General features: G+C 39.5%; 1 protein-coding gene across 4 annotated transcripts in view; it reads left to right on the top strand.

The window, feature by feature from the left end:
* DNAH6 (dynein axonemal heavy chain 6) overlaps nt 1-18,740 on the top strand; it is a 278,835-nt gene that overhangs the window by 236,411 nt on the left and 23,684 nt on the right. For 2 of the 4 annotated variants that reach the window (XM_070798838.1, XM_070798840.1), the window contains exons 65-70: nt 2,402-2,562; nt 7,716-7,804; nt 8,883-9,029; nt 10,806-10,944; nt 15,975-16,094; nt 17,107-17,228. In XM_070798838.1, the coding sequence (XP_070654939.1) occupies nt 2,402-2,562; nt 7,716-7,804; nt 8,883-9,029; nt 10,806-10,944; nt 15,975-16,094; nt 17,107-17,228 (778 nt within the window). Of the gene's footprint in view, nt 1-2,401; nt 2,563-7,715; nt 7,805-8,877; nt 9,031-10,805; nt 10,945-15,974; nt 16,095-17,106; nt 17,229-18,740 lie in introns of those variants that run through there. The other 2 variants (XM_070798839.1, XM_070798841.1) reach the window with 2 other exon arrangements.

Raw genomic sequence — 18,740 nt, 5'->3', positions numbered from 1 at the left:
AAGAAGAAAACTATTAATTCAACATATGCAGAAAAAGCATCTGTTAAAATTCGACATGAATTCATGGTGGGAAATGTCCTAATAAACCAAGAATCTGGAAATCATGTCTTAAAAAGAGAAAAACAGAAATAGGACATTCTTCTACTCTGATAAAATGTATCTTAATTTGTAGTGGATTTAGCAAGGTTACTGGACTTAAAATAGATTGCATTAATGCATACTAGCAACAGAAACTCTCATTCATTGTTGGTGAGAATACAAAATGGTACAGCCACTTTGGAAGACAGTTTTGTGCTTCATATGATCAGCCATCTGGCTTTTACCCAAAGGAGTTAAGAACTTATGTTCACCCAAGAATCTACGTTATACTAGAGCCTACATTAAATGCATAGCAGCTTTATTCATAATTGTCAAAACTTGGAAGCAACCAAGATGTCCTTCAGTAGATGAGTGGATGAATAAACTGTGGTATATCCATATAATGGATATTGTGCTTTGCTTTCTTTTCTTTTTTTGTGCTTTGCTTTCTGTGCTTAGTCGCTCAGTCAAGTCTAACTCTGCTACCTCATAGACTATAGCCCGCCAGGCTCCTCTGTCCATGGGGATTCTCCAAGCAAGAGTACTGGAGTGGGTTGCCATGCCCTCCTCCAGGGGCTCATCCCAACCCAGGAATTGAACCCAAGTCTCCTGCATTGCAGGTGGATTCTTTTACCATCTGAGCCACCAGGGAAGCCCAAGAATACAAGAGTGGGTAGCCTATCCCTTCTCCGGGTGAACTTTCTGACCCAGGATTTGAACCAGGGTCTACTACATTGCAGTTGTATTCTTTACCAGCTGAGCTACCCAGGAAGCCCACAATGGATACTATTCAGTGCTAAAAACAAATGAGCCTATCAAGCTATGAAAAGACATGCAAGAACTTTAAATGCATATTACTATGTGATAGAGGCCAATCTGAAAAGGCTATATATACTGTATGGTTCCAAGTATATGACATTCTGGAAAAGGCAAAACTATGAAAACAATTTAAAAAATAATAATAACAAAGAGTTTATATCCAATGTAAAGAACCCTTAGAAATCAATAAGAAAAAAGACAGGTGAACCAGTAGGAAAAAAGGGGAGAGAAGAATATAAAAGCAAATATCCAAATGTCCAATAAATAAACCTATGAAAATGGGAAATAATTTAAAACCTCAATGAGATACCATTATATATCTATCAGGTGTTAGCAAAGTTGTGGAAAAATAAGTACTCTCACCCATTGCTGGTACAAGTGTGGAATGATGGCATCACTCTGAAAAACAGTTTGATATTATAAAAAAATTAAGCGTACACATACTCTGTCAAACAGCAGTTCCATTCCTAAGAAGATACACAACAAAATGGAGTACACATGTATCCCAAGAGACGTCTGTGAGAATGGCTATTGCAGCATTATTTGTAATAGCCAAGAACCAGAAGTAACTCAAAAGTCCAACAAGAGCAGAATGGATAAGCATACAGTAGAATATTATGAAAATGAATGACACACAGTAATATGAATTAATCTGAAGAAATAATGTTGATTGAAATAGACCAAATATAATATACACTTTATGATTCCATTTATATAAATTCAAAAACAAGCAAAATTAATCTATGGTGTTAGAATTCAAAATAATTGTTGCCTTTGAGACAAAGGGAGGATACTAATTGACAGGGTACTAGTAATGTTCTCTTTTTGTTTTTGCCCTGGGTGGTGGTTCTTCTGTACATTCTCTTTGAGAGAAATCATCAAGCTAAACACTAATGATTCGTGTACTTTTGTATATATGTTGTGACCCCATGGACTGTAGCCTACCAGGCTCCTCTGTCAATGGGATTTTCCAGGCAATAGTCCTGGAGTGGATTGCCATTTCCTTCTCCAGGGGATCTTCCCAACCCAGGGATTGAACCCGGGTCTCCTGCATTGTAGACAGACACTTTACCATCTAAGCCACCAGGGAAGTCCTGTATATATGTTAGATTTTGGGTTTTCAAAAGCTTTTAAAAAAACTGACCTATAGCATTAGCAGTCAGGACAAAGGATGCCTTTGGGATGGAGGAAGAGAAGATGATTTTAATAGAAAGGAGATAAAAGAGATGTCTCTGGGGTGTTAGGGAAGTTCTCTTCTCAAGCACAGATGTTTATTTCCTCTATGCACTTTTATTTGTATATTTGAATACACAACTGTATTTGTCTTATGCACTTTTGTGTGTTATAGTAAAAAAACAAGAAAATAAGAAAAATTATTTTTACATCTATCAGAATGAGAATTTGAAATGTATGCATATTCTAGAAGCCTACCATATTTACATTTCTTAATAGTTGCATTACTTAAAAGTAATAAGAAACAGCATTTCATTGTTTTTGAATTCAGGGTGCAGTCAATTTCACTGGGACAAGGACAAGGACCTATTGCTGAAAGAATGATCAAAGATGCAATGAAATCAGGAAACTGGGTGTTTCTGCAAAACTGCCACCTTGCTGTTTCTTGGATGTTGGCAATGGAGGAGCTAATTAAAACCTTCACAGATTCAAGTATGTTGAGCATATAACATTTATATAATAATACCATTTTTATGTGGCCTTTCTTATTGAATCCAATCCTTATAACAATTATTATTGGCATTGTTTATCCTATATTAAAAGGAAAGATTTGAAATCTAGAAGGGTTAGTTAGGTTACACGACCCAGATTCAAATAAAAATGTTCAGACTACAAATTGAACTGGGTCTTTTTGTTGCATGTTACCTTCTTTGGGAGACCATTTGAATTCAAAATAAATAACATCTAGGCATGATATTAATAAAAAAAGAAATAGAAAACGGACTTGGGACAAAAGAAGAAAATTATATTTTTCACTACAGAATGAGAGAAGTTCAGGAACAGAGTTCAAGTTAACACCAGTTCTCATGGTGGTGTTTTAGCACTTTTTATCCTCTATAACCCACATGACAATTAACTTTCACATGTGTCTCATAGACACATACACCCCCACGGGTGTGCCCAACATAAGTCATACTTGCCACCACTAACTATACTATCACTGCCTTCTTTCCCACTCGAGTAAGTATAATGGGCTGCAAAGAGAGAAGATGTGGAGTTGGAATTGACTCATTTTTATTCAGTAGTATAAAAATAATTGAAACCTTAGGAGCTGTATGATAGGTAATAAGCTATGTGGGGCAAACTTCCTCACTGTCCCAGGAGGTCATGGAAGAGAACTGCCTGCCTGGGATATCCAGGGCCTTTTCTCTGGTGTCTTCCTTTGTGTCCTGACAGAGGGCTTTCTAGAAAGGTGAGAACTATGCAGATGACTTTCCTTATTGTTGCCTGTTAAGATGAAGACCTTCTCTGCCAGGGTCCAGCCCCGGTGGATCCAGGGAATTCGAAGGGGAGATGGCATCGGCAATCAGGAAACAATTGCTTAATCAAACGTTAATTAAGGATATAAAGAGTGGTTAAATAAGGATAGCTCAGTGAGGAAATTCAGTGGAGAAAAGAGGCTGAATAATTCAGCCAGAAGGTGAGAGAAAGAACGACATGGGGAGACCAAGTTTCCGTGAACAAGGCCCGCACTTTATTTTTCAAAGCAGTTTTTATACCTTAAGTTACGCATAGAGGATAATGGGGGAAGGGGCAGAGTCATGCAGTAAGCCAGGCTTTCTCTCTGCAAACTTATCATATGCAAAAGTTTAGGTGATTTGCATCATCTTCTGGCCCGGAGGCCTGTTAACATTTTAAGACCCTTTCTTCAGAAAACTTATTTTTCTCTAAAGGTAACTAGTCAGGCGCCACCCTCCAAAAGCATTAAATAAAGTTGCATTCCTACAGGGCAAAGGTGTGGTGGGCTATAACAAGAAAAAAATTAACTCAAGGGTCCAAGGTTACAAACATTAAAGCTACTACTTACACCAACTGTATTAATCAATACACTGCCAGGGACACAGCAGGTAAGGGATATGGAGACTTAGCAGCAAACATTGGCCCAACAAGTGAAAATTCAACCCTTCACCAATACAATTTCTAATCAATCTTTTAACTGCTCAAAGGAATCTGTATTCAGACAGTTTAGAACATCTCATGCCTCTCACAGTTGGGAGGATCTGAGCAATCACATGTGGCCGGAAAAACCTATTCAGGCAGGCTAGAGAGGACTTCCAGAGGAGTTTGTAGGTTGAAACACTATCACACCCAGGAACTTTATTAACTGGAGCTGTAAGTTAACTCTTTTTTTTTCAGAGAGAGGTAGTGGGGGGACAGCCCCCCATAAAGTCAGAGGTGTAGGTGAGAGCACAAAGCAGAAAGTAGGCAGACTCTGATTTTGGGGGTAGATGCTCGAGAATTTCCAGGGGGATTCCTGAGGCTCGATCCCGCCTTGGCGTATGTCCAGCCTCCTTCCTCATGACCTTTGCCAGGGGCGGAGCTCCTGCTCCCGGCACTCCTCCTTTACAGAGCAGCCAGCCTGCACTGGTCACCAAGCCACCAACAGGGCTTAGCAGCCTTCCCCAAAGATCCCTCACTCCCTGATTGCCCCGTGCCCTGCCTTCTACAGACTGCTTCCATCAAGGACAGAGTCTGTAGCATCTGCCAACCAGAATCTCCACTCTTTCCACTCTTCGCAAGACGAACAAAAGATGGCTTGCTTCCTGTGAGGTCTGTGACTTACTTCTATTTAAATAAGTAAAGAAAAATGATATGGTGTTTACTACTTGAATCATCAGGTTCCTTATCCTGATGATTAGGATTATGATTAAGAAAAAATGCTAAAGAAGGCATCTAAAAAGCAGTTTGCTGCAGAGGTACTATGGGAGCCTTCTGAATAAGGACCAGTCATTCACCTTCACAATGACCTCGCCAGACCTGCAAAGAGGCTGGATGGGCCACGGAAGCCAGAAAAGTTGTTGATGAAGTTTAAGAGCTTAAGTGGACAGAAAAATCCTCTTCTGGTCCTTGTTACAACTGTTTACTAACATAAGCATTTGGGTTCTAAGGCTTAACCTGAACCAGTATAAAATAAAATACATTCAGGGAGGGACTTCCCTGGTGGTCCAGGGGCTGAGACTCCATGCTCCTAATGCAGGGGGCCCAGGTTAGATCCCTGGTCAGGGAACTAGATCCCACAGGCCACAACTAAGACCAGGAGCAGCCAAATAAATAAATAAATATTTTTAACAATTACATTCAGGTAAGAAGTTGAAAAGAGAAAGTGAATGAAAGAAAAAAAGAAAGAGGGAAAAAGCCTCTGGACTTGAAATTCTAAGACCTGAGTAGAGTTTGGCCCCCACCACTGCCTGACTATATATATCACACCTCGTCTCTAGGCCTCTGCTTCCTCAGAAATAAAGTGACTACACAGCCCCATTGCTAGAAGTCCCATACTAAGATGATTTCTATTCTATTCCAGTTCTGAACTTCTATGATGTCTATAAATGTTAAGATCCTTGATGCTTTTGCAGTCATGAGAGAAAAAAAATGATTTTTAAGATGTTTCTCTAAACCTGGCCTTTTTCACTCTTCAGTTTGTGTGTGTGTGTTGGGGGGGGGGGTGGGGGCGGGGGCGGTTAGTTAATGAAATCATTAGCCCTAAGATTTTATGATATCTGACTTCTATGCTAATCAGTCAGTCAGTTCAGTCGCTCAGTAGTGTCCAACTCTTTGCCATCCCATGGACTGCAGCACGCCAGGCTTCCCTGTCCATCACCAACTCCCAGAGCTTGCTCAAATCATGTCTTTCAAGTCGGTGACGCCATCCAGCCATCTCATCCTCTGTCGTCCCCTTCTCCTCCTGCCTTCAATCTTTCCCAGTATCAGGGTCTTTTCTAATGAGTCAGTTCTTCACACCAGGTGGTCAAAGTATGGGAGCTTCAGTCCTTCCAATGAATATTCAAGACTGATTTCCTTTACGATTGACTGGTTTGATGTCATTGCAGTCCAAGGGACTCTCAAGACTCTTCTCCAACACCACAGTTCAAAAGCATCAATTCTTTGGTGCTCAGCTTTCTTTATGGTCCAACTCTCGTATCCATACATGATTACTGATAAATTTTTACCATAGAAACAACTTTAATGTTGCTCTGGAATTGCATTGAGTTGGTCAAAAAGTTTGTTTGGGTTCTTCCCTTGAACCAAAAAGTGGACTAACTTTACTAAAACAATACTAGAACTAACTTAATCTTGGCTATTTAATGTAGCTCATTAATTTAGATTACTAAACCAAGAAGTATAAATACAGCTTTAATCTGCAGCCATTCATTTAAAAATATTTGAGAACCTACTGTGTACCACACACTGTTCTAGCTACTTAGGGCATGTTGGTGAACAAAGCAACCACAGTCATCTGCCCTCCTCAAGCTTACATGCTAGTGAGTAGAGACAGACAAACCACATAAACAAACCACATAACAAGTAATGTATATCATATGATATATGATATACAAACCACATAAACAAACCACATAACAAATAAGTAATGTATATGGTATGATAGAATGTGGTCAGTGCTTTGGGAAAAATTAAAAGAAAAGTGAGGAGGAACAGGAAGGTCGGGGTGGAATGGGAGGAAGGAGGAAGGGTGGAGAGAAGTTTTAAATGGGGTGGTCTGGGTAGACCTCTTTGAGAAGTTGGCATTTGACCAACACTTGAGAAAAGTCAGGGAGTCTAAAGGAAGAGCATTCCAGGTAAAAGGAACAGCTACTGCCTGAGGGCTCCTCCTAAAGAAGTAGGGGGAGCATGCCAGAGGAACTCCGTCACTTGTGCTTAGAGGCCAATGCCAAGAAAGGCCTCCTTGGATGATGTTTGTGTCTTCCTGTGACATGAACAGTGGCTTTCCCAGTTCTGCTCTGGCCTTTTGAAACTGGAATGCAGCTTGTTTTTTCTTAGGTTCTCTGTCCACAACTCAAAAAGGAAGCATATTGACTTCTTGATGCTGCCTGTGAGGTCTCTCCATTTCCCTGCTCACTGAGTTCCCCTTGCTTCTTCTCTGAAGAAGGAACACATTCCTTTATTCTCCATAATGCTTTCTGACCATTTTCATGGAATTTTCCCTACGTTGAATGGCTAACAACAAACAAAAATTAAAACAACTTCACAAACATAAAGATAGTAACTGTCCTTTTTTTTGTTTGCAAAACTACCAATTTCAGAGGAATGATCCTTAACATTTCTATCAAGAATTGAAAATTAACATTCCTGGACTTCCCTGGTGGTCCAGTGGTTAAGAGTCTGCCTGCCAATGCAGGGGACACAAGTTGGATCCCTGGTCTGGGACGATTCCACATACCTCATGGCAACTGGACCTGTGCACCACAACGATTGAAGCCCTTGAGCTTTAGAGCCTGAACACCACAGCCAGAGAGTAGCCCCTAGTCGTTGCAACTAGAGAAAGCCCATGCACAGCAATGAAGACCCAGCACAGTCAAAATAATTAATAATTTTTTAAAAAGAATAGAACAAGTTCTTAATTTCTTTATTTGACTGTGCCAACATCCAGACTGCCAGGCTCACCTGGGTGAAGAGCTTCTAGAAGGAGTCCCCTCACCTCCATTCTGAACATTTTACAACATCAAATATTTTAAAAAGATAAACTAGTCCTTAAACAGAGCTTATCTTTTTCTATCCTATAATAATTATTTCTTATAGAAAAATATTACTGAGTTAAGCATTTTCCTTTTTGTCTTTGTTTTAAACAGATGTTGTTATCAAGGACACATTTCGACTTTTTTTAAGTTCCATGCCTAGTAATACATTTCCTGTGACAGTCCTTCAAAATTCGGTCAAGGTAACATATGTTCGTGGTTGAACTCTGTGACATGATTGGCCTCAGGGCGCTCCCGGAGTGAATCCATGGAGCCCACTGGGCCTGTGCAGGGTTGTGTCAGGGTTTGGTCAGCCAAGGTGGGGAGGTGGGAATCAGTGTCCATTCACCGGAGAGTGAGTAGAAAAACAATTTTCCAGGCCACTGCCCTTCCTGTGTGCCCTTCTGCTAGTCATTCAACACCTCCCTGCTTCCCCTCTTCAAGAAAATGTCTAGGATGCAAAGAGATGAGAATAGAACCCTTCCCAGAGTTAAGAATATGTTTCAGCATGTGGGAGACAGGAAAGCCCAAAGGCAGTATGGCTGATGGATTGAAACCTCAATTATTTTTCACATAATTCAGAAAACTTGGATAGAGAGACTTACTAAGTAAAATAGACCTTCAATCTGAGGGCTGGAGACCCTATGGCAAGTCCTAGAAGGCATCTTTTTTTTTCTTTTTTGGCCATGCTGCACAGCATTCAGGATCTTAGTTCCCCAACCAGGGATCGAAGTTTCCATATATGGGAAACCTCTGCATATGAACCTGGAGAAGGAAATGGCAAGCCCCTCCAGTATTCTTACCTTGAGAATGCCATGGACAGAGGATCCTGGTGGGCTACAGTCCATGTGGTCACAAAGAATCAGACATGACTGAGCAATTAACACACACTTCTGCATATGAATGATCACTCAGGAACCAATGTTATCTCTTCCCTGGTGCCCCGTGCCATCAAGGCAAAGTGTAGGGTGGACATTGAGAGGACCAGAAAATCCAGTGCAGAAGGCCTGAGCATCCTTTCTGGCCTATGGTTAGAAAAATGGACACCAAATGGAAAGGTCTGAGATTCTTGTGGAGGTGGTTCACCCACCCACTGTAGGCCTGAGAACCCCGTATTTTCCAGAGGCCAAGGCTGAGAGAGATACAGAGCTGGCAGGAACAGGGCAGCAATGCCTCCCAGGCATCAGTTACCTGCATCCCCTCACTGGCTTCTATATGTGTTATTTGGAAAAAATGCAAATCTGTACAACCACACTCTCTGCCATGTGTCTCTAAGTACAGGTAACCAATGAGCCTCCAAAAGGTTTACGTGCAAATATCAGACGAGCATTTACCGAAATGATGCCTTCATTTTTTGAAGAAAATATACTTGGAAGAAAATGGAGACAAATAATATTCGGCATTTGTTTCTTCCATGCAATTATTCAGGTACACTTAATTTGCTAGTTTTTTAAATATAGACAAGAAGTGTATTAGGTTAAAAATCAATAAGGGGCTTCTATGGCGGCTCAGATGGTAAAGGATCTGCCTGCAATGCAGGCGACCTAGGTTCGATCCCTGGGACAGGAAGATCCCCTGGAGAAGGGAATGGCTACCTGCTTCAGTATTCTTGCCTAGAGAATTCCATGGACAGAGGAGCTTGGCAGGCTACAGTCCATGGAGTTGCAAAGAGCTGGATATGGCCAAGTGACTAACACTTTAAATCAATAAAAAAAAGTAAAATTAAAAGCTTACAAATGACATTGTGAAATGCTGAGGTCTTTGTTCTATCTGAACCCAAGTTGTTTTAACTCAGTCCCTAGACTTCCCTGGTAGCTCAGATGATAAAGAATCTGTCTGCAATGTAGGAGACCTGGGTTCAATCCTTCGGTCAGGAAGCTCACTTGGAGAAGGAAATGGCTACCCACTCCAGTATTCTTGCCTGGAGAATTCCATGGACAGAGTAGCCTGGCAGACTACAGTCCATGGGGTCACAAAGAGTCGGACATGACTGAGTGACTTCACTTTCACCACCCTTAATGGCTTCCTCCCTGGGCATAGGGAAAGCTTCTAACATAGATATCAGAAGGGGGTAGAGAGTGCCCCACTCAATAATCTTATCAAGGCCTTATATACTTTTACAATTGGTTTCTACAATAGAAAGGTCTTACCAGACCCACTCCCACATAAGATAACAGGATTAGACAGAAGGTTCTCCATAAGAAGGAGAAACATGTCCTTGAGCAAGATACATTGTTGCTATATAATCATTAGTACAGAGCTTAAGGAAAAACATACCCTTGATCAAGATGAGTTGTCTTGCTGTATAATAATTAGCTCTGGGCTGAAAAAAAAAAAACAATAATGTCTTATGTGACTAAGATAAAGGAATGTAGAAAAAAAAACTTTTGCCCTTTTCTCATCCTTGAGAGTCAGGGACTCCTTATCAACCTATCTAAGAATTAACTCTCTCAGGAGGTACAAACTATTGAGTATAAGATAAGCTCAACAATGTATTGAACAATATGGGGGCTGTAGCCAATATTTTGTAATAACTGTAAATGGAGTGTAGCCTTTAAAAATTGTATAAAAGATAAGTTTAAAAAAAAAAAAAGAAGAGGGAACATGGCACCCATCCTCTGATATAATCAGTTTAGAGTCAAGAAATTAGGTGGGAGAGGGCGATAACAAAGAGTAGGAAAGATTTCCCTGTGGACAGTCATGAAACAGGAATTGAGATTCTGGATACTAGTTTTTTAAAAAGGTCTCTGTGGAGAAGTCAGTGTATAATCAACCCATCAGGCATGACTGAAAAGCCTACATGATGGACAGACTTCTGAGAAGATTTAGGGGCAGCTGTCTCCATCAGACAGGTGATTAGCATCAGTATTTTTATACCAAGAAGACTCTAAGGTGGGATATTTTTTCCTATTTTGATGGGGAAATATTTTATTTTACCATAAAGAACAAATGTTCTTTTGTCAGGTCTGTCGCAATTTCACATTTCCAGTAATATCTAATTATCTTTTGGAAAGTTGGAAAAAGACCAGAGTTGGAGGAAGAGGTGCCTGCCCTATTTGATGAAAGTCAAACTGAAAGCCTCACTCAAGTTGAATGGCATTTTGCACAATGAGGATGCCAAACTTCAACAGAAACTCTGGTTTTCAGTATTTTATGCAGAATAAATTTATCAAATTTTAAGACCATTTTCATTTTCTGTTCTAGGAGAGAAAAAAGTTTGGCCCTCTTGGTTGGAATATCTGCTATGAATTTAATGATAGCGACAGGGAATGCGCTCTACTGAACCTCAACCTTTACTGTCAAGAAGGAAAGATTCCCTGGGATGCACTGATTTACATCACTGGTCAGTATGTCCACATGGTCTGATGTCCAGCTCTCCACCACATGGTTGTTGGTTTACACCTACCTGGCTTATACCAAGGTGGTGTCCTCCCAAGTGTGTGGTGAGGGTGGTGATGACTTCTAATATTCCCTTTGAGAAGATAAGACCATGATAAGAATATCATAAGAATGTTTATACAGAGAAGACGAGACAGATATTTTCCCAGATAATAATAGAGAACGCTTAGATAGTTCTTGCTACATACCAAGTACATTTCAGGCACAGCCCATGAATTAGCAGATTTAATCCTCATAAGAACCCTATAAGGTAAAGACTGTTATATCCCTATTTTACGAATAAGGAAACTGAAGCACACAGTTTACAAGTGTGAAGCCAAGATTTAAGCAAGCAATCCAGCCTTCAGAGTTTGTGCTCTTAAATTCAAAAGAATCTGAACATAGTTGACCAGTAGAGACCTGTTGAGTCAGGGGTACTTACAACAAAGGAAAAAATATTTTATGAAGTATGATTTTTAGCAAATATTAATTGTGGCCCTGTGAGATCTTACTGGTAAAACTAGATCCAGTTTAGACCACGCAGGCCCAAATAATGAAGAAAAGATTCCCATTAGGAGGTGGGGGAGAAAGAGAGCCTGAAAAGGAGCAGAATGGGAATGGATGGTTTTCATTGGTGAGCAAAGGAAATGAGGAACAGCAGAGAAGGGTCAGCTGATCTAGAGACTTGAACAGCATGTGACACCTTGGAACATGCTTGAGTGAAGGGCAGTGAAACAATAGTGAAAATGGATGAAGACCTATCTCCAGGCTGGACCGAGAAGGGTGGGCATGGAACCTGGGAAGCTCCTTTGTACTTCTGCCCCCAGCCACTCCTGTGGGGCTAAGATTGCTTAACATAACAGCGAACTAGACAGTATTCTCCCTGCCACCCTGTACATACCCTGAAATTCCTGCTTCCCAGCTTTTCTCTGCTTTCTTTCTTTCCTAGAACCTTTGACCTTTCCTTTAGCTCAGTTGTTTCTACTGCTGTGAAAGTAACTGGGTTTTGAAAAGCAAAGAAAGGAACAAGACAATGATATATCTTTTCTCACTACTACTATTCAACGTTGTGCTGAAGTTTCTATCCTGGGAAATTAGACAAGGAAATAAATAAAAGGCATCAGTTTAGAATGGAAGAAGTAAATTATTTGCAGATGACATCTTGAATGCAGAAAATCCTAAACAATTCACACACACACACTGGAAGTAACAAATGAGTTCAGCAAGGCAGTAGGATACAAAGTCAATATACAAAACTCAACTCCTTTTCTGTACACTGGCAATGAACAATTTGAAAATATTTGTAATTACGTTCATGATAACATCAAAAAGAATAAACAGCTTAAGAATAAATTTAATAAAAGAAGTGCAGATTTATACACTGAAACCTGCAAAGCATTGCCAAAGGAAATTAAAGATAATCTAAATTAATGAAGAGACATGACATGCTTATGAATTGAGAGATACAATATCGTTAAAGTGATAACATTCCCTGGACCGATCTATAGATTTAACACAATCTATAGATTTAACATGGGCTTCCCTGGTGGCTCAGATGGTAAAGAGTCTGCCTGAAATGCAGGAGACCTGGGTTCAGTCCCTGAGTCGGGAAGATCCCCTGGAGGAGGGCATGGCAACCCCTCCAGTATTCTTGCCTGGAGAATCCAGTATTCTTGCCATGGACAGAGGAGCCTGGTGGGCTACAGTCCATGGGATTACAACAGTCAGATATGACTGAGCAACTAAGCACAAGCACAACATAGGTTTAGCACAATCGCTGACAGATTTAACAGCTAAAGCTGATCATAAAATCTGCGAAAATGTGAAGGGCCCCAAAAAACGAAAACAATCTTGAAAAAAAAAAGTGAATGAGTCAGAAGAGTTATAATTCCCAATTTCAAAAGTTATACAAAACCACAATAATCAAAACAGGATTTACTGTATAGCACAGGGAGCTATATTCAATATCTTGTAACAAACTATAACAGAAAAGAATTGGAAAAAATATATATACACATATATGTATAATTGAATCATTTTGCTGTACACCTGAAACACAATATTGTAAATCAATTAAATTCAATTTTAAAAAAAAAGACTATATAGTACTGGCATAATGTTAGACATATAATCAATGGAACAGAATTGAGAATCCAGAAATAAACTCTTATATTTATCATCATTTTTAAGAAAGGCACCAGGACAACTTAACAAATGATGCTGGGACAATTGGATACCTAGCTGCTAAAGAGAGAATTTGAATCCTTATCTGATAGCATACAAAAAAATTAATTCAAACTGAGTGGTATATCTAAATGTAAGAGCTAAAACTATAAAACTCTTAAGAGAAAGCATATAAATAAATCCTCATGACTTTAGGTTAATTATGGCTTCTTAGATATGGTGCAAAAGCCACTAGTAATTAAAGAAAAATAATAAATTCAACTTTTTCAACATGTAAAGCTTTTACACCTCAGCAAATACTATCAAGAAAATGAAAAAGCAAGACATATACTGAGATAAAATATTTGCAAGTCATGTATCTGATAAGGAACCTGTCTATGAAGTGTGTAAAGAACTCCTACAAGAGTAAGAAAAAAAATCCAATTTTAAAATGGGCAAAAGATTTGAATGTACATTTCACCAAAAAATACATACAGATGCCTAATAAGCACATGAAAATATGCTCAATTAATCACTAGGAAAATGAAAATTGAAACCATATTGAGATACCACTTTATACCTATTAGGATGACTATAATAAAAAAAAGACCATAACAAGTGTTATCAAGAAAGTGAAGAAACTGAAACTCTCATACATTGCTGGTGGCAATGCAATGAGGTGCCACTGCTTTGGAAAATATTTTAATAGTCTTATCATATGACCTATAAATTCCATTCCACTGCTGCATATATATCAGGGAAAAAGAAAACACATGTCCACACTAAAACTTGTACATAAATGCTCATAACAGCATTCATGTTCATAACAGCATTATTCATAATACCAAAATGTGGAAACAACCTGAATGTCTATCAGCTGATGAATGGATGAATAAAACAAGGTATATTCCATACAATGTAATATTGACAACGTGTGTACTCAGTTGTGTCCGATTCTTTGTGATCCCATGGACTGTAACCCACAGGCTCCTCTGTCCATGGAATTTCCCGGGCAAGAGTACTGGAGTGGGTTGTCATTTCCTTCTCCAGGGGATCTTCCCAGCCTAGGGATGGAACCCATGTCTCCTGCTTCTCCTGCATTGAACGTGAATACTTTATGGCTGAGCCAATGGGAAAACCCCACAATGTAGTATTGAAAAGTGAAAGTCTCTCAGTCGTGTCCAACTCTTTGCAACCCCATGGACTATATAGTCCATGGAATTCTCCAGGCCAGAATACTGGAGTGGGTAGCCGTTTCCTACTCCAGGGAATCTTCCCAACCCAGGGATAGAATCCAGGTCTTCTCAAATTGCAGGCAGATTCTTTACCAGCTGAGCCATAATTGCTCCATAAAAAGAAATAAAGTACTGATACATGCTCCAACATGGATAAACTTCAAAAATATGCTAAGTCAAAGAAGCCAGACACAAAATATCACATGCTGTATATTCCATTTATGTGAAATTTCCAGAAAAATCAAATATACAGACAGAAAGTAGAAGACAGACAGAAAGAATGATTGCATGGGGCAGAATAGAAAAGGACTGTGACTGCAAATGGGCACAAGATGTATTCTGTGGAAGATGATAGAAATGTTCTAAAATTAGATTATAATGATAGTTATATAATCTTGTAAATTTTGAAATTTAAGTGATTTTATGATCTTCAAGGTATAGCTCATTAAAAAGTTTTTTTTAAAGTAGGAGAAAAAAGGCAATGCTGGGGACTTCCCTGGTGGTCCAGAGTGGTTAAGAATATGCTGCCGATGCAAGGGACACAGGTTCAATCCTTGGTCTGGGAAGATTCCACATGCCTCACAACTACTGAAGCCTGTACTCTGCAATACGAGAAGCCACTGCAATGAGAAGCCCACACACCACAACGAAGAGTCACCCTCTCTCTAGCTGCAACTAGAGAAAGCCTGAGCATAGCAATGAAGTCCCAGTGCAGCCAAAGATAAAATAAATTTTAAAACTTTTTATTAAAAAAAAAGGCAGTGCTGTATCCAGGCAATGATATTTGCTCATGGTGAGATTTTAGACAGCCATCTATGGACTAATCCAGAAAATACAGCTTAGTAATACTATGTTAAAGGCTGGAAATACAAAGATGATGTAGCCCCCATCTACCAAAAACTCATGGATGGAGATAATAAATAAACTATAATATGGTATAATTACCAAAATAGAAGTTGTAAGGACAATATTATGGGAATTCAAAAGGAGCAAATAACGCTACCTGGAGGAATCTAGGGAAGCTCCACCGAGGTGTGATGGTTGAGCAGGATGCTGAAAAGTGGGTTGGGCTCAGTGGAAGAGAAGAGGCAGGAGAGCACTCTGGCAGAGAGAACACTGATGGGAAATCCCAGCAAGCAGTGTCAGGATGAGCTATGCCTGTAGACACTGTGAATAGTTCAGTAGTGCTGGAGCAGGCTATAAAGAGATGATGTTGTCTTCCCTGGTGGCTCAGTGGTAAAGAATCCACCTGCCAGTGCAGGAGACAAGGGTTCCATCCCCGGGTCAGGAAGATCCCTTGGAGGAGAAAATGGCAACCCACTATAGTATTTTCTTGCCTGGGAAACCTCATGAACAGAGGAGCCTGGCAGGCTACAATTCAGGTGGGGGTCATAAAAGAGTTGGACACAACTTATCAACTAAACAACAACATATACTAGTCTTCTTTCTGCTTTTTAAAAATTGACTTTTATTATCTTTAGGGGTAGGTTAGTGGAAAGACAATGTGCCAAATGTGTAAATAAATAAACCTATTAGAATGTGGGTATGCATATCAGTTAAAAACAAACAACATTTTTAAATGCAAACTCCTTTTCAGGTGAAATTACCTATGGTGGAAGAGTTACAGATACCTGGGATCAAAGATGCCTTCGTACTGTCTTGAAAAGATTTTTTTCTCCTGAAACATTACAAGACGGTTATAAATATTCTGAATCAGGTGAGTGACTTTTCAATACTATGGAAAAAGACCTTTTCCAAGAAGTCATTAACAGCGTCCTCAGTTTTCCATCCAGGAGCTATCTGTGTCCAGTCCGCACCACCCAGACCCCCACACTCACCATCCCCATGCTTTGTTCCTTTTTCAGTTGCTAAGTCGTGCCTAGCTCTTTGTGACCCCAGGGATTGCAGCAGGCCAGGCTTCCTTGTCCTTCACTATCTCAAACTCATGACCGTTGAGTCAGTGATGCCATCCAACCATCTCTTTCTCTGTTGCCCCCTTCTCCTCATGCCCTCCATCTTTTCCAGCATTGGAATCTTTTCCGATGAGTTGGCTCTTCCCATCAGGTGGCCAAAGTATTGTAGCTTCAGCATCAGTCCTTCCAATGAGTATTCAGAGTTGATTTCCTTTAGGATTGACTGGTTTGATCTCATTGCTGTGCAAGGGACTCTCAAGAGTCTTCTCCAGCACCATAGTTCAAAAGCACCAATTCTTTGGTCCAATTCTCATGTCCATACGTGACTATTGGAAAAACCATATCCTTAACTATATGGACCTTTGTTGGCAAAGTGATGTTTCTGCTTTTTAATATGTGGTCCAGGATTGTCATAGCTTCAGCTTTGGTTGTAAGAGTACAAAGATATCTATTCTATGATAACCGTTTTTAACTATTTCTGGTCTAAAGTAGATTGCATTCTGTCTAAATGTGTTTTCAAAGTTTTATCACTTCAGAACACACCTTTCAGCAGCACATGCCTGAATTCTTAGAATCTTGGAATGTTCTGCAGATGACACCTTAAAAGGTTAGGACACTGATAGATGCTAAAGGCCTCCAGAAAACGTAAAGGAATTTGACACAGCAATGAAAGCTAGGGGGCTTGCAAAAAACCATCCCTGTTTCTCCATGATGCAGCTGATGACAGCCACCATCTGAACAGACAGAGAAGCACCAAACTTGGCGGTACTCAAAAGTCATTTAAGACATATTTGCCTTCTGTGTTTTCAATAACAGGTATCTATTTTGCACCCTTGGCTGACAGCCTGCAAGAGTTTAAAGACTACATTGAAAACCTGCCTTTGATAGACGACCCAGAAATATTTGGAATGCATGAAAATGCCAACCTAGTTTACCAGGTATGTGGCCTTTCAACTTAAATGCATATTCATATTGTGTATATAAACCTGAAACATCCATAAGCATCTCACTGGTTGTATAAATTATAATCTTCTTAAATAAATAAAATAAATGTTTCACCTCAGCTTTAGCATTTGGTTCCAATTTAGCCACCTGTTGTCTCTGGATCTTTCATGGGATCCTAAGATAGTTAGGTATCTTCTTGTCACTGACCACCTCCTCACCTTCCAGCCTCTGCCTGGTCCATAATCTACCTGCTAGTCTTCCATAATACGGGGATTTGGATGGTAATCCAGACAGTCCTTTCTCTTTTGCTCTTCTCTGTCCATTCTGGGGATATTTATATCATATTATACAAGGATTTATGGATCCACAGATGAATAGGTTATAAAAGTATAATAGCAAATATCCAAGGCAGATAAATCAAACACTGCTCTTCAAAAGCACGGATCATTGATTTTGCTGTTTGCAACAGCAGGTTGGACTTGGAGGGCATTATGCTGAGTGAAATAAGTCAGAGAGAAATATTGTGTGATATCACTTATATGTGGAATCCAAAAATTATGACAAACTTGTGAAAGTAACAAAAAAGAAGCACACTTACAGATACAGAGAACAGACTAGTGGTTACCAGTGAGGAAAGGAAAGAGTGGGGGGCAAAACAGGAGTAAGAGATTAAGAAGTATAGACTATCATGTATAAAATTAGAAAGCTATAAGGGCATATTGTACAACACAAGTAGGAAATATTTTATGATAACTATAAATGATGTATAACCATTAAAAATTGTGAGTCACTCTGCTGTACACCTGTAACATATAATATTGTACATCAACTATATCTCAATTTTTTGACTCAACAATTTAAAAAAATTTATTGAAGTGTAGTTGATTTACAATTTTAATTTCTTCTGTATAGCAGTGACTCAGTTATACATATATATATAATTTTTCATATTCTTTTCCATTATGATTTGTCACAGGATATTGAATATAGTTCCCTGGCTATTATATATTAACTTTTTAAAAATAATTTAAAAATTTAAAAATGAAAGCACAGTTCATCAAGGTCATAGGACCAGATCACTAAAATCATGGCATCTGGTCCCATCACTTCATGGCAAATAGAAGACGAAAAAGTGGAAGCAGTGACAGATTTTATCTTCCTGGCTCCAAAATCACTGCAGACAGTGACTACAGCCATGAAATTAAAAGACACTTGTTCCTTGGAAGAAAAGCTATGACAAACCTAGACAGCATAGTAAAAAATAGAGACATCACTTTGCCAACAAAGATCCATATAGTCAAAGCTATGGTTTTCCAGTAGTCATGTATGGATGGAGAGCTGGACCATAACGAAGGCTGAGAATTCATGCTTTTGAATGGTGGTGCTGGAGAAGACTCTTGAGAGTCCCTGGGACTGCAAGGAGATCAAGTAAAGTCAATCTCGAAGGAAATGAATCCTGGATATTCACTGAAAGGACTAATTCTGAGGCTCCAATACTTTGGCCA

Source organism: Bos indicus, chromosome 11, assembly GCF_029378745.1.
Source record: "Bos indicus isolate NIAB-ARS_2022 breed Sahiwal x Tharparkar chromosome 11, NIAB-ARS_B.indTharparkar_mat_pri_1.0, whole genome shotgun sequence".
Lineage (NCBI taxonomy): Eukaryota > Metazoa > Chordata > Mammalia > Artiodactyla > Bovidae > Bos > Bos indicus.
The sequence above is the reverse complement of the archived record's forward strand: the minus strand, read 5'-3'. Positions and strand labels throughout refer to the sequence as shown.